Here is a 16,553-nt window from a genome sequence, read left to right on the forward strand (position 1 = left end):
ACAAACTCAGATTTGCTGTAGCTCTACTCGTTCACAAGTCTTGGTGTGTCATTCTGCTAAACAATGCTTTTAGTAGACGAAAGGGTGCTGGAAAGGGACCTCTGCACACCATCTAATCCAACCTCCCTCTTGAAGCGGGACTGTAGCAGTGGATGAGCTCAGCCATAGCTTTTGTCCAGCTCTGTGCTAGAAGCCCCAAGGATGGAGCTCCCCTGCCTCTCTCATGCCCTGTTACAGGGCTGCAACACCTGACTTGCGAAAAGGTTTCTCCTAACGTCCAATCTGAACTTTCCAAGGTGGCAACCTGAGGCCACAAAGTAAAAATAAAAGTAAGTATTTCAGGTCCTTTCTCCCAGATACATTTCCTTCTGCTTCACACCTTGGTATGTATTCATTATACACATTTGTTACAAATATCAAGACATCATTTCACTCGACAAGAACTGCAAATACTGTCCTCTTTCCCCATACCTGTATCAGCTCACCCGTAGCACTGCACTGATGAACTGCAGAGGAAGTCCTCCAGACATCCTCCTCACTCGACGCACAGAATAACACGCACAAAAGGTCTCTGGGACTGAGGCAGAGTATTTCCTAACAGAAACGAACATACACATAGAAGCCCTAGGTTTCTTATTCGAGTTAAAAAGTTAACACAAAAAGCTACGGTTGTAGCAAGCAGCACCTTCAGATGTAAGGGCACTGAATGAAGTCAAACTGAACATTTTCCTGCCCTGTGAGAAATAACCTAGAGCAAAATGACTGTGTCAGTGTCGCGCAAGATGACTACAATTCTCTAAGTGTTATGCATTGCAGATTGACATGCCAGTCACCAGCTGCAAACTATATGCAGCAAATCACCCACAGATTTGGTTTACTGTTAATTTTTTCTTTTTTTCCCCTCTTTTTTCCTAGTACTGCCACTGTGTCGTGTTCCTGGTCAGACTCTGGCAGTCTAATGATAGAATTGTCACGTACTCAGATGGCCATCTAAAGAAACAGATTCAAATTGTTTCTAGGAAATAAACACTTTGACAGTTGTTGCCTTCTGCAATAGACAAACACATTAGCCTGACTCTCTGGCTGTTAAAACAGGAAATCCAAAGTGCACAGCAGTTGTAAAAAGGAGCTTTTATGGGGACTATGCTAGTTCAAACAGCAATCTACGCCAACCTCCCCTCTATCTAAAATTCCATTACAGATGCTTAAGTACTGATTGCAAAATGATTTGTTGTTGAACTAGAAAACAAACAAAAAATACTTGTATCTACATTTTAAACTTTTCAAAAGAGCAAAATTGGCACTAGAAGCTGCATAACGAAAATGCAGAATAGCAAAATGTCTCGCTTAACCCATCTCTGTGGGAAAGCGGCGGTTTTGGCATCCAAGCCTAAGCACAGCAGAATGAATCCCTCACCTCTTTTATGCTGTAACCTACTACTATTTCCATCTGTTACCACTTACAGTAGTCTTCCTTCTCCACTGCAGCCAAACATTCAGGGTCAACCTTTGCAAACTGGATTACAAGTCTTTCTCCTTGTACCCATTCCATTGCAATTCAGTCCCCATTCCTTAGAGAGACCTGTGCACGCAGAAAGGACGGAGACGGCTTAGCCTTGACACGGCTTGAGGAGGCTGTGGTGCCACCATCACCAGTCCTAGGTCACTCACTACCACAGGACCAACCCAGATCAGATGCAGACATAATAATGCGTTTCAGCTGCTGGCTTCAAACTAGCTGAAAGAACAAAAGACAGCAGAGCAGTCATAAGCTTAGACTGACAGGGACAGGCATTATCTGACACAGTATAAAGCCTGCCAGCACAAAGTAAACCCATCACAATTTTAGGAAGAAATCTGAAGCAACAGAGTGAGCCAAAAAGTACGCCACACCCTATGGTGATGGCAGTTTAGATGCTTAAATGTCTCCATAAGGAGACCTAAAGCTGGATTTTCTGCATTATCAAACCATTTGTTCACAAGGGATGTGTTCAGGACGCTCACAGCATAACAACTACTAAAGAAAAACAGAGATGTTCAATAATTCAGTAAGGGCCAGTAGTAGGAGAGAGAACTGTGCCAAGAAGCAAAAGTTTTCTAGGTATTCACTGTAATAGCTGAAAGGGAGTTTTCTTCTAATCATGGTTCAGTTTCAAGTAGAAAGCTTGCTCTTCCCCAGGAGCAGGTTGAGAGCGTAAACGCCGTGAGGTTAGTTACACTGCTCAATCAGCACTGGATTGCACTCCGATACCTTCGTGATGAGCGACATGCTAGAAACAATTTTGGCATTGCTCCCCTTGTACTGCTCCTTGCCATCGTCATTAAAACAGCTGTGGTGATGTACGGGGAAGGCCCATCCATCGGAGCTGGGTATGGCTGGCTAATCCTTATGATGATCAGTGGGTATCTGAGCAGTTAATTTATAGCATTTTGAGTGAGCATTTTCAAAGAATCTGGGGTGAAAAGAAATGGAAAAATCAACGTCAACCTCGCCAGTGCTGTCAAAGCCACTGTTCTTCATAGAGACATCAAACAGAGATTAAGGAGAGAGTCTGAAACACAACACTGGCAGCATAATAGCAAAAAAGGATTCCTACATAAATACACATTCTTCTGCCCCTTACCATCTCACATTCACTGCTATAAGCAAAAGCATTATTTAATAAAGTATTCTATGTTAGGGAACAGTCAGTGCCTATAAGCTTGGCATAGCTTGGCTGTGGCAAATTCCACCAATTCTCTACTACACGGAGCGTTATTTGTAACCAAGAAACAGATGCTATCGCCCACAACGGGGCTGCGAAGCAAGGTGCCCTATGCTCACATACCACCTCACTCAGTGGTCACGAGAGCAAACTCAGATTTTCAGGATTACTATTCACTTAATCTTCCAAGCTATGGGCATGCAATGCAAACAAAACAACTTTAATTTAAGAATCATCCAGTTTCTAATTAAACAGCCATAGGCAGCTGGCTGGATACATTTTAATCAGTTTCAATAACCTATTGATTGTATACTGAAGCTTAAAAATTAAAAGTAAAAAGATGACCGGGGAATTGTCCCATCTCAGAACAATAGTAGAACCCTCTGTAAATAACTCCTCTTTTAACCATCAGCTAAATGAACACTTCAGTACTGCAGTACAAAGTCTTCTGCAAAATTACTTTAACTAACAAGCAGAAATTTATCAGCTTCAGCCAAAATCAATGCTGAAATCAATTTGAACACTGGTTGTGTCTAAAGGGGCTCATTGGCAATTTAGGGAAATTACACCATGTAAATGCCTGTGCTTTAATTGAACAGTTTCATCAACTAGGCTGTGATTGCTGTCCATTCATTTATTTACTTTCACTGCAGCTACCATTCTGCAAAGGAATGGTTTTTGTCAGACTTGAAGGGGGTACTTTATCTTCATATGAGGCAGGCAAGTGATAGCCGGGGTCAAAAGAAACAAGTGAACAGCAATCACTGGTCAGTCTTGTTTAAACTGCAATGATAATATGCAGAAATTTGGTGGGGTATTTCTAACTTAGTCCAGCTATTATTGTTCCAATGCTTTTCAGCGTGACTAAAAATAAAACAAAACAAGAGAAACAAAATGAATGTAGTCTGGGAAAGGAAATAAAGGCAAATGCCTCCACAATTGCAACACAAGAATGCAGGGAGATGGGATTTTCAGACTTCACATAGCCACAGACTTGTTTTAATGCCAAACAAAACATCGAACCTGCCTGTACTTCCTTTTTTTCAGCGCGGCATCAAGCACCAGGCTGGGACAAGCAACGTGTATAGAACACAGTGAGAACCTCCCCTGGAAAGTACAACACAAATGAAGCCGTGTGGGTCGGCTGGCAGTGCTCCGGGCTGGGAACCTCCAGAGATGGGCTCGGTTCCTGCTTCTGTCGCCGCTTTGCTGCCTTGGGAAAATCATTTCCCTCTCTGTCTCCATTTACCGTCTGCCGTGTGCAGAGGATGACACTAGCCTCCTTTGCAAGAGGGCCACAATAATCTGTGAATGAAAGTATTTTAAAGAGGGGCAAATTATCGTTATTGGATTGCATATTCATACAGAAAAACAGAAACGAATGAAGAGGAGAGCAACAGCTCTGCTTAGATTTAGACTGGCTTCCTGAAACGTTTGAGGTGCACGATAGTTACTGCTTTCAAAGAACAAACTGGGTCTGTAGAGACCCTCTTGAGGGAGCTCCTTCATGACAGCACCAGCGTCCTGCATTAGAAGCCATGGGACAAGCCACAGGGAGCAAACCTTGCTGAGCCAAAGCTCCTCAAGGCAATGATAAACTCTGGCTATTCCATCCCCATTCCAGCAAAGGGAGCTAAATTATCTGCACTTCCCTTAGTCTCAAACACAGCTAAATCTCCTCCAGCTTCCTCACTCCAGAACCGACAACGCTTTTCCCTGCTAATGTTAGAGGATCTGCAATACACTCGCAAGGCACAGTTTGCAGGCTGTCTTGCAAGAGATAGCAACTTTCCAGCTGTCTTGCCATGCGCTATGTTTAATGTGCTAATGGGGCACCCCAAGGTTGGTTGAGATAGAGAAAAAAGAAACGGGCATATGCTGGAATGTACAACTCAACCGAACAGCAAAATTGCTCAAGTAAATTGCTCAAACAAATTAAGCTTCCGCATTTTCCCTAGCTATACAGTTCTTCTGGGCGGTACATCATCAACAGCCACTTCTCTCCCAATTACTCAACTTAAAGTGAAGCCGTCTGGTTTTAACAGCATTTTGCTAAGATGATAACCGATTCTCCCTTTTCTTCCTGCTCTCCCAGATACTAGGTAACTTCACAAATTAATTACGGCATCATTGGGACTATGTTTCTTTCAGTATACAGAGTGTTATGGCTTGCTGCTGCTGAAGACTCTCTAACAGAATCCAAAGATTTACAAACCATACATAACACACATTTTAAAAGAATCCCAGGCACACAAAAGGCTATACCATCCCCTGGAGGTCCTTGAACATCCATCTCACTTCTCATTAGCTACAACTGCAAAACAAAAACTGGAAAACATGAAATGAGAGAAGAATATTTTTTTTTGCTTGTATGTAAAGGAAGAAAATAGCGATACTTTAGATATGCCATGTGAGAAACACTTGACAGAGTAATTATTTGCCAGAGATAAATACCTCTACTTCGTAATACTTCGGTTAAAAATATACACAACTAAGGATTTTAGGTCTAAATAATTTAATGTAGCTACTCCTAAGACTGGCTGGCAGAATGTATACATCACATTACAAACCAAAATGTTAACCTTCTTTCACCAAAGGAAAAAGGAGCAATCTTATCAAAACAGTCTCTCAGAGCTCTGCAGCCAATGATGGAGCTAAAAGATGCAGCACAGAAGCACAGACTTTAAATGTCTTTCGGACCTCCCAGTGAATGATTTTTTCCAAAAAAGCAATTTAAGTAAATACAATAGATGCACTGGTATATAAATGTTTTCTTCTGCTGTGAAGCAGCCCGAACTGTACATTCTCCATCCTACCAGCTTCCATCAAATAGTTGATAAAACATTAGAAAGTCTGTCGCAGAGCTGGAAGGTTGTACATCTACCAGTGTAACAGTCTTAGGGCCCTCTTGTCAGGAAAGCTGCAAATCTCCACAAAATAATGGCAGCTGAGAGTTTCCAAAAATTCATAGAATTGGACTTATAATACTCCATGGAAAGTGGAAATCCCAGTTAGTGATGTAAACTACCTACAAGAACTGGCAAACAGAAGAGAAAGACACTAGGGTGCTTTCAGGCTTTGTTACAGCACATTTCATCACCTCCTTGACAATCTTTACTCCAGACAGGGTACACGCTGCCCACTATGCACCAGTGGCAGAATTCTTGCTTTCTGATTGTTTGTATATTCAAAGATACTTTTTGAATATACAGTTTGGGATTATTTATAAGTTCTCACATTTTTGAAAAGACAAACAATCAGAAAGCAAGAATAATTAACTGGTTTTGCCGTATCTAACTCTATAATTGTTATCATACCTTAACTAAGAAAATAGTGTATGAAAAGGTAGGGGGAAAATAGGAAGTCAAACAACTATAAAATCCCTTCTTTTTAGAACAGGAAAAAACATTTAGATTCAGCAAGTTCTCACTAGAAATATTGCTATAAAGTATTGATTTTTTACCAGACTCAATTGACTGAAAAGTTGTTTGTATAGCAATATTGGCCAAGCCAATATACTGGAACAATTTTGCTACACACAGTAATCAAGTGTATTTCTAAAGTATAATTATACTGTCATAAAAATAAAGCTAAGATACATCTTCTCCAAGCAATAAAACAGTTGCAGCTGTAAAGAACCCAAATAAATGAAATACATTTTCTAACTAAACATAGCGTCTTCCAAAGAGAACAAAACCACCTCCTCTCTCCCCCCTTAAGCCAAGGTTAGCATGAAAAGTGATCAATACTTCAATCTCAATAAACTATTTCAATAGTAGTTAATTCACGTGGAAAGAGAGGCTGAAAATTTTTGCTCAGCGACCTGCGACACGCTATCTTGTTTGCTGAATGCTGATAATATATCATTGCCATAATGGATATGACTTAGTATAAAGAGCTAGAAAGAAAGAAAAAACAGATACCACACAGACACGCTCGTTCTTTAGATTCAGATCAATACGAGACACAGCCTCTTCTGAAACAAACCGACAGCATGGAATGCTAGAAGAGGAAAACAGCCAAACATTTGCAATTAATTTTATTTGACAAATGTTCATTGATTTACTGGAATAAAATATAAGTGGGCTTCTATCCATGACCAGTGTGATCTAGCTACCTGTAAGTATTCCATTTTGCAACTTCTTATTGGCTTGCGTAGGACAGATGCTCTTTGGTGAGGGAGAACAGGCTCCCCTTTACGAAGGAGTCATTGTTCCAAGGTAGGAAGTCCTGCGTGCTTTGTCCAAAGCACATCACCACGGCGTGGTAACTGCCAGCTCCCTGCAACAACGGCTGCAACCAGCAGCTCTCCAGGGATGAAAGAGGGAATTGGTACAACTCTTCAATCCAACATGCCAAGAAACAAATTCAGAAAGATCTGAGAGGAACACATAGCTTAGAAGCCACTTTTGGGAGAAAACCGTATCTCATATTTATATTCTGCTGTTGTTTGCATTGCAAAGGAAGCCAACCTTCAGAAATGTGTAAAACGTCCACACGTAAAAACGGTGCACATTCCCTGGAGCAGTGCAGAATGACACTTGCACTGGAGAAAATACTGTGAAGTCACTGCAACCGCTAATTTAAAATATGAACGTAATAAAAAGGAAAAAGAAAGGTAGAAGTATTTCCCTGATACAGAAGAGGGCTCATGTTTCTACAGGTAAAATTTTTTACTTTCACAAATTGCAGGCAAATGCAACACATAACCACTTAACGAAGCAGATCACACCATCATCCCACACAATGCAGCAAATCAACATAGAAGCGCCAGAAGTATTATGCATTCCCTCCTGTGCCATTATCCTCTGCGCCTTGAGTGTTCACATCTCTGTTCCTTCATCACTCCTGCAGACTCTTACTAAAGCAGTAGTCATCACAAGAGAAAAACATTTTTGTAAAAATATTAAACAAAAAGCAGGCACGTAACTATACTACCCTTCAGAAATACAAAAAGAAGTCAAAAGGTGCAAGTTTGGCTTTACATAGCATTTTATCCAAATTGCTCACATGAATTTTATGAAATGTGAAATACTTACTATGCATGTGGCAATATTATAGAAGAATGAGCATCTAAAAGCACTGGCTCATTGTACGGACCATGCACACACAGCAGATGTGGAATAGAGCTGTTCCTTGCGAGTAGGGCAGATGTAAGTTGACAGACATTAAGTTCAGCAGATCCTCAGTGCAAAAAGATTAGCAAAGCACACATTCACTTGCCTTGGTTTACATCCCTTACACTTTGGCCATTGGCCACTGTAAGACACAGGATGAAGGGGAGAGACTTTTGATACGACCTGGTATGGCCTTCTCAGGCAGTTCGTGATTTTGCATTGCTAGCTCCTTATTTCAGCTACTTCTCTAAAGAAAATGACCCCAAATTGGGTAACAATGACGCATGCGGGTTTCCTCACTTTGTGGGATATTCCTTTTCCCTAACTGTGCCTCGAGTGCCTTCCACAGGGATCAGAGCCCTCCTTTGCAACGCTTCTCCCACCTACGTCCACTCCCGGAGCCTCCATCAGTACACGGGGAAGGGAAGCAATCTTCCCTAAATCAGAAAACACCAAGAAGTCGCTGACTGAGCTGTGAAGTTCAACACTCTCTCTTCTGAAACCTTCCTTATTACAAAGTAAGGAAAGAACACTGTTTCTGCAAGTTTCTTCATCTCGGAATATCTTTCTACAAGAGAACGTCAATGAGATTTCTGAACTACAGTCCATCTACAAGCCTAACCTGATTTCTGAAGAGTCCATTCAAAGACTAGATTTGTCCCTTTAAGGTTTTGGAAGTCCATTTTCATTAAACCTTCTGCAAGGAGACTGAAGCTAGTAGTTTTGCAATGTTGGCAGCCAATTAGAAACTAAACTAAATGCACCGTAGCTTTTAAAACATTTTTAAAAAAATTGTTAATATAAAAGTTAAAATGTCTAAGGTATAAACAAAACCATAATGGGATGCTGGGTTACTGTATATGGTAAATAGCTCTCTGGAGGAAACCTTTATTACTCCCTCAGGGCTTTCTTACAAAGTATGGATTTCTTAATTCCTAGTGGAATATTTTTCATACACCACTGCAGACTATTAAGTACCAGATATTACATTATGTAGTTTAAACTTTGCACTATGCATGAGAAAGACTTTCCTGTCGAGAAAACTATATCTCTGCTATTATAATCTTTACAATATTAAAATTAATACTGGCTGCAGGGTATAAGCTTCACTACCAAAATTTGGGGGAGTTTATCATTTAATATATTCATCAGCCTGTGTGCGAAGCTGCTCGCAAGGGAGGGAAGTCGCTGCAACGGTGAAAGGGATATTTACTAATTTTGAATTGCTAGAGAAAGGCAGAGCAATGGTGTCATCGCATCCCACTGGCGTCATTCTCAGCATTGGGCTAGCAAAGGGCGTGGTGAGCCAGCAAGAATAATGGCATTGCAAATACTGAAGGCAATTCATTATGCTTCAGGACATTTCAAGTTCCACTTGTGAACCATTAACTTGTTACCCAGGAGGGATTCAAAGCTAAGTATTAAAAAGATAATAAAAATGCACCAGCCCTCACGGCACTCAAAAGCAGATATCTTGTAAATATGTAAAGAGAATTTTTAAAAAGTTTATATTAAGAATTTCTTTTATAATCCTTTCTGCATAGCAGCAATGGCCCACCTATATCTCGCTACAAATATGAAGGGGGGGGGGGGGGGAAGAGCACTGTTACATTTTATTTTCAAAAATTTTAAGTGAAATTCAACACTCACTTGTAGACCGTGCCTCCATTGCCATGGCCGAGGATGTCTCGATACCGTATGTCTTGTTCATTCATCTCCACAAGAAAGAAAGAAAAACAAAAGAGATGTCATGCTGTGGATGGAAATGTCAAGGAAAAGCAACTCTAGGCCATAAACAACAAGCAGTCTGGGTCATTTCAAGTTCAGCTGCAAGAACGAGAAGATCAATACAACATTTGCTGTCCAATTTATAAAAGACGATACCAAGGGACAAAGTGATGGAAAGTTTAATGACAATTTGTTTGCCTGGGTCATTTCATTAAAGTTTGATAAAAGGTGTCAAAATGGAATGATATAATATAGCTCAAGAGGGTCAGGTCACAGATACTGATAGGAAAAGGGTCTCCAGAACAGCACATAACCAAAGCCAAAGTTGGAGGTGAATGGAAACAATCCAACAGAAAACTGTCATCTTAAGTATGGCTAGAAAAGTTTACGATTTATTCTGGAATCAGCATAATTGATACTAATTGAGTGACAGTTCTGTCAGTAGGATTCCTTCATAATGCTTAATTTATATACCTTTTAACTAAAGCAAATATTCTGAAAAAAATAGTCTTGAATTGCTATCCAAGAAAAATAATTTTCTTTGAAATGCACAACTAATTGCTTGCCTCAATTTTTCTGCTCACTGGGACAACTCTCCAGATAGACGATATCCTCAGATATTTGAGCAAAAGCCCGATACAAGCACTGTACATTGCACATGGTGGAATTTGGGATCTTTCTGATATGGATTTTATAAAACCTTATTATACATCACTTTGCTGGATGAGCAATTCAAATGTAACGCTACACTTCGACCTTCTCCTGTACAAATAAAGTTATACTGATCTTCCAGCTAAACCACCTATTAAAAAAAAAAAAAAATCACTAGACATTTTTGGAATGCACATGCATACTTGAAATTAAATATTTTAAGGAGAGTAAATTTTGGGCTGCATGCATTTGCTATTCCAAAAAGATCTCCTCCATTGCCTGATCACTGTAAGTAATAAATGCATGAGCAAATCCCATTTTTGAAAGATATTTTCCTAGGAATTTGTTACCAAATCATTAGCTTGTTTCTATTAACTATTTATATTTGATGAGATACGAAGTTAAACATTTTACATGAGTTGGCATGGCTGCTTAAAGACTTTCTGTCATTTTTGCGTGTTAAAAGGCATCAAAAAACCCCTAATGATATGTCTGGTCTGCTATCACTGATGTGATTAGAGATCATGTAAGCACATCTGAGATAGCTTCAAATTAGCTGTTTCAAGTACCACGAGCACTAAGGCGAGCGCCACGCAGACCTCGCCATAAGCTAACTATCTGTATTTATCCAACTTCTGAAATGGCTTTTAAAATGCAGTGGGGACACGTGCCCTTCAGTTACTAAGCCATGTTTAAGCATCCCCTTTCATACAATGTCAGTGAAGATAAGAGGAACTTTGCCCCTGGCTTCAACTGGAGCAAGTAAGTGATGGTAACAAGCTGAAATGCCCTAAAGAGTCAATATTCAGCATGTCTTACCGACAGAAAATGGAACACTTAATTGATTTAAAATAGTATGTTTTAAGGACAGAAATTATGAACTCCAAAATTTGTATTCTTTCCTTTCACTACCTGAATAAAAAGCTTGCCTGTTTCTCACAGGAAATACTTTTCCTCTATGCATTTCTTCCAGTGAGGTCAAAATCTCAGAGTTCTGAGAAAATTCCAAGTACCTCAAAGCAGAAGTTGACTCTACATTATTACCTATTGGTAAGTTAAACCTGGGCCAGGTGTCTTAAGAGGGTATGAAATGGCCCATTCAAGTATCAAGGTTTATGATGAAAATGACAATTTATTTTATTCCTGAAAGCTATCTTGCTTATTGCATCAATCAGAAAACACAAATAAAGAGAGGGAAGAAAAAAAAAGACACCTCATAAGGAACAATAATTCATGAACGGGTTTTAAAATGTGTAAAGAATCTATACTGGATCCCTTGCTCTAAACATAATTTCTCTCAGACTGCAGTACTCATTAATTTAAAGCACATACTGTGTTTAAGGAGTGCCGCTCTCCTAAGCTGGAGGACTTTAATTCTCCACTCTTTGAGGTAACAACAAACGTCTCTTTCCTATATTCCCAGCAATGTTCTTATAAACAAAACTCTTAAGAGAAATCAAACGAATCCACAAAGCTATGAACATACTTGTATCTTTGCTTCTTGGGGCGAAAAAAGAAGAATTTTTTTGCAGTTACACAAGTTATAAGCAACAAATTGAGCAGAACCAGAGACATAAAGCGTATTCTCTTTTCTCCTGCTTTTTGCTAACTGGTAAAAGGAGAGTATTTTCTTCACCCCATTCCCTAAAAGGCAGCGGCAGGAGCAGTGCCGTACTGCGATGCTGCACCACTTGCGCCCGCTGCCAGCCCAGCACCATCGCTTGTCTCTAGGCACAAAGAGCAACCAGAAACCCTGGGGTGAAATAGGAAGACTGGGGTGGAGCAAGGATCTGCCAGCAACCGATAGAGAGATAAAGTGTGATTTACTGGCTCAAATAAAGATGCCAAAAACATGTGGTGATTTATTTATTTTACTGGGAAAACTGGATGCTCAATCATAAAATGATAACATAATAACAATGAACTCGACAGTATAGACTGGAATATTAAACCTGCAAACCCAAGTTTGATTGGATGCCAATATTAACAGAATTAATGAAAAAGCAAAACAGACTTCAATTACGGATCAGCAAACAAAACATCCCTTGCTTATACCCGCTGTTTTTGAAAGAAATCAGTGTCTATCTCTTGTAAATCATTAAAAACAAAATGCTCAATTAATCCTTATTTTATATGTAGAGGCCTGACAGAGGCGAAGTCCTATAGCCATACCTTTGCTTTACAAATCGAAGCAATAATGGTTTCAGAAAGCAGTCACACTCTATGAGCAGACAATTGAAGAGATTTAGTAAATCCCACTTTATAGAGCAGAGACTAATCGGAAAACACAAGCCAGTCAAATGTTTCTTATGAACTGTTGACACTATATCAATGCTGAATCAATTGGTGGCATTTACTCTGAGTGACAGAAAAGAAATAAATATTTATATCGCATCACCTATATCAATGAACCTAGGCAGAAAGCTATTTCTAACCTGTCAATATTTGATTATCTTGAAGAATCATGTCCCCTTCTTTTAATGATTAATATGAATTCCTTATTAAACCTAAATGGAAACTACTAGAGGAATATCATTATGAATGCCTGAAAGCACAAACTGCCAAAAAATAATAAAAAAATAACAACCCAACCCATATTTAAGTAATGATAAGTGTGACTTAATCCCCCAAAAGGAGGAAAAGTTAAAGTTACAACTAGAAACCTATTTCCAGTTACGGATCTGTGACCAAATTTTGCAGAACACAATGCAGCATAACAAAAAGCATTTTCTCTCAACAGAAAGCAGTATAACTCCTATCAGAGCAGTGTGACTAAAAGGTAGTATTAAAACTTATTTTTTATTTTCTTTTTTTTTTTTAATGGGTTTAAGTAACATTTTTTAAACTCATAATCAGAGTTCCAGTTCCTTCACATCTTTCTAAAATTCCACTAGCAGGAAAGAAATCTGTAACAATCTATTGCAGGGCACACAACATACTCATTTCTATTACTCAGAACAAATAAAATGCCAAATAAAGCTTATGGACTCCATCACAAATAGATGGCTTTTACTCACGTACAGTAATTCTACTTTAAAAAAATTAGTAATATTGGAGTAATTATCAACTCCATTTTAAAAGTTCAGAAGCATGTTGCTGGTAGTCACATGATTTTAAGTTATCTGGAGAAATAGATCGTTTAGCTACAATTTTAAAACATTAACAAATCAACCTGGTAGGAATCTGTGAATATTAAACTATGTCTGCAAGTAAGGACTGCTGACAAGCTTAAAAACACATTTCCAAGCTGTGTTCAAAGGATTCAGTGCCAAATAGGCAAGGCTGCAATACCGGGCTGTTCGACTCACATTTTAGAGGGGCACTCTCATCTATTAGACCACAATGTTACAGGTGATACTGAAGGACAAGCATGAAGACCTGCCTTTATCTTCTTGACACGCTCAACTACAACTACTTGATTCATGAAATGCCAATGAGGCTTGGAGAGGTCATTGTGTGAAGGCACTGAATACGCATCTGAGATAATTAAGATTTCAGCCTTCGAAACATGGAGGGGAAGTGAACAGCAGTTAAGAAAATCAATAAGAGTCTTTTATTTGCAGTGACACAGATGTCTCAGTCAATAGAGCCTAATAGGCAAGCTTGATCGCAATGGACAGGTGCCTGCCTCCAAGGCTATCAAAGGGCTTTCACTATGACAAACATTAAAACATATTTATGTTGCTGCTGAAGAATCCGGGATTCTTTTAAGGTAGTTTAATTTAACAGTGTATATTTAATGCCATTACACTACTGCAAGCCTGCCCAGACATTCAGCTCAAAATGGGTAAGAAATGATTGCTCTGTTTGTCCAGGACGTCCACTTGTCCATCAGTTGTTACATTAAACCTTTCACTTCTGGGTACCAGGATCTGAATGCCTGGAGCAGGAAGCGAAAGTAACAAGACAGCTTTCTACAACTTTGGGGTTTTTTTGTTTTAGTTTGGGGGTGTTTGTCTTTTTTTTTTTTTTTAAGAAGCTACAACGTAAGGTGATTCCAAGTATTACAGAGCAGTTCCTTGCAAGAACCTGCTAAATATTTAAGTATTTACTGCCCTAAAAAATACGAAGGTCATTCTAACTGAGCAGTTGACTTAGTTATTCAAAATTGATTAACTTTCTTCCCTGAAATTGTGGCAGCAGCGCAACATGTGTGAGGTACTTCAATCTAGCTGGAGCTAAATCTGATTAGCACATTTTGAGAAATGGGAAGCAAATTGCTATGCCAATCAAAGTAAATCAGGACACATAACTCATTCATATCATGAAGGTTTTCATGGTCCCTCCAGTTCTGTATTAAAAGAACACATTACAACTAAATGAGCAGTAAGCATCTCTCCACCTATTTGTGGTATGCCACTCACTGCAGTATTAGGCAGTAACGAGACATGCATGTAGCCAAGACTCAATTCAGTGCACCTACCTGGCCATTTGCAAGTATTTTCTTCAGCTCTGCAGAAGACTTTTTTAAGCTGAAAAAATAAGAGGCGATTATTTTTAACGACTGTGCCATTTCACTCTAGAAAAAGAAGTGAAACCGTAAGAAAAACAAGCCATCGGGTTAAGTTCATGGTTACATATTCTGAATAGATTTAACTTTAGCAATGCTGACTGATGTTCAGCAGAGCTACTCCTCAAACTGCAGACAGCAGAACTGGAGAAGCAATGAGCATTTAAGAAAAATGGATATATTTTTCACCTTTACAAACTAGCTTTTTTAGATACCTGACTATACCCTTTGAGATACAACCTATTGTTTGTCAGTTCAAAGAAGAAAAAGGAAAAAAAAAAAAAAGATACCCTCACACACCAGGTGTTTCAAAAAACAACAGGAAAATAAGGTTCACATCTAGTTTTCAGGTGCCTTATCTTGTTTTAAAACCCCTTAAGGCATTATCCCTCAATAATTTCTACTCATCTGCAGCAGAAGGGTGAGGCATTGATGATGCCTCACAACCTCAACTGACCACAGATTGGAGCGTGGTCAGCAGGTGAGTACAGCTCCTGATTTAGGCAGCTCAGGGACATGCCTAAATTGAGGGGGGCGAGTCCAGATTGCCACGTGCATCCATTCCAGGTCAACTTGCTGCTGCCAGTCCCTGTGCTTCTTCAGGAGAAACTACTCCTGTGTCAGTAGTCTTACATTAGGCAAAATGACCCATATTTATTTTTTTTTCTAGTAAGAGAACTTTAACAAACCACAACTATCAGCTTGGTGTGTTTTGTAGGTAAAATTATTCATGGCTTCAAACTACTTCCACCCACTCGCAAAATACTGCTTCACCTCCTTTCCTGACAAACTCTGTTCCTTGTACGTTCGACACAACAAGCTGCCTGGATAGAAGTATGTCTGCAAAACTTAATCTCAAAGAGACATTCTGCTCTTATTACTGAAGTTTAAAAAAAAAAAAGTACAAAATAATATATTCTTGAAAGGCATGTGCACGTGTCTTGATCACAGATCATTATTAACAAGAACAGTGAAAACACAGATTTCATATTTGGTGGCTTTGTTCTTTAATAGGCCTCTTGTTCCCACGGCTACTTTAAAGAAAAATTAAGTTTTCCAAGGAAACATAAGCTGATCTTGTCATCTTTCATGACTAACAATTTGTGAACATGAAACAAAGAGAGACTTTCAATTACTTCAAAAACAAAACGCATAGTGCAGAAGGTTTCGGAAAAGGAATGGCAATTAACCACCAAATAAGGTGACAAGAATCTTCTAGAAGCTTCATTTTCAATGCACTTTAAGAACAAGCTCAAAGTACAGGAAGTACTGAAAGCCAAAGCACAACAGCAACAGCAAGCAGCTTTATTTAGTTCAGTGGGATTGGGAGGAGGACGGCAGTTCATAAAGACATTCAGATTTATTTTCTTTAAAGAGTCTTGGACGGGATCTTCATCATTGCAATACACAGCAAATCTTCCCTAAGGGATGGGGGCAAACTTGGCTGGCCGAGATTGACGCAGGGTATCAGCTTTAGTTTATCATCTCTACAATTAGCAAAGCCACTAAAGGGAGCATCAGAACTGGTTTTAGTGGTACTTGAATGGGGCTACCCCCCGTAGCACAACTCCAGCACCGCTGCCAACCACGGGAGGTGGCATCCTCCTCATCAGCGGGTAACCACGTCACATCACTCCCACCACGCAAAGACAAGGTTGGTGGGACAGTCCCACCATTGCAGCACTGCGCAGCGTCTGCCAGAACGGGTACCCACACTTCGCCGATTGAACATGCTTAATGCAATATGATTGTGTCTTTGATCATGTTCATCTCTGTCAGTCTTTTTTTTTTTTTTTTTTCAAAATGCTCTCGGAGAGAAAAGGGAGCAGCATGCTGATGCAC

General features: G+C 39.5%; 1 protein-coding gene across 7 annotated transcripts in view; it reads right to left on the reverse strand.

Annotated features, from left to right (window-relative positions):
* Positions 1 to 16,553, reverse strand: part of MAP2K5 (mitogen-activated protein kinase kinase 5) — a 139,707-nt gene that overhangs the window by 100,047 nt on the left and 23,107 nt on the right. For all 7 annotated transcript variants that reach the window (XM_072869862.1, XM_072869861.1, XM_072869860.1 and 4 more), the window contains exons 7-8: positions 14,625 to 14,673; positions 9,473 to 9,537 (exon numbers count right to left, since the gene is read on the reverse strand). In XM_072869862.1, the coding sequence (XP_072725963.1) occupies positions 9,473 to 9,537; positions 14,625 to 14,673 (114 nt within the window). The remainder of the gene's footprint in view (positions 1 to 9,472; positions 9,538 to 14,624; positions 14,674 to 16,553) is intronic.

Source organism: Ciconia boyciana, chromosome 8 (assembly GCF_034638445.1).
Source record: "Ciconia boyciana chromosome 8, ASM3463844v1, whole genome shotgun sequence".
Taxonomy (NCBI): domain Eukaryota; kingdom Metazoa; phylum Chordata; class Aves; order Ciconiiformes; family Ciconiidae; genus Ciconia; species Ciconia boyciana.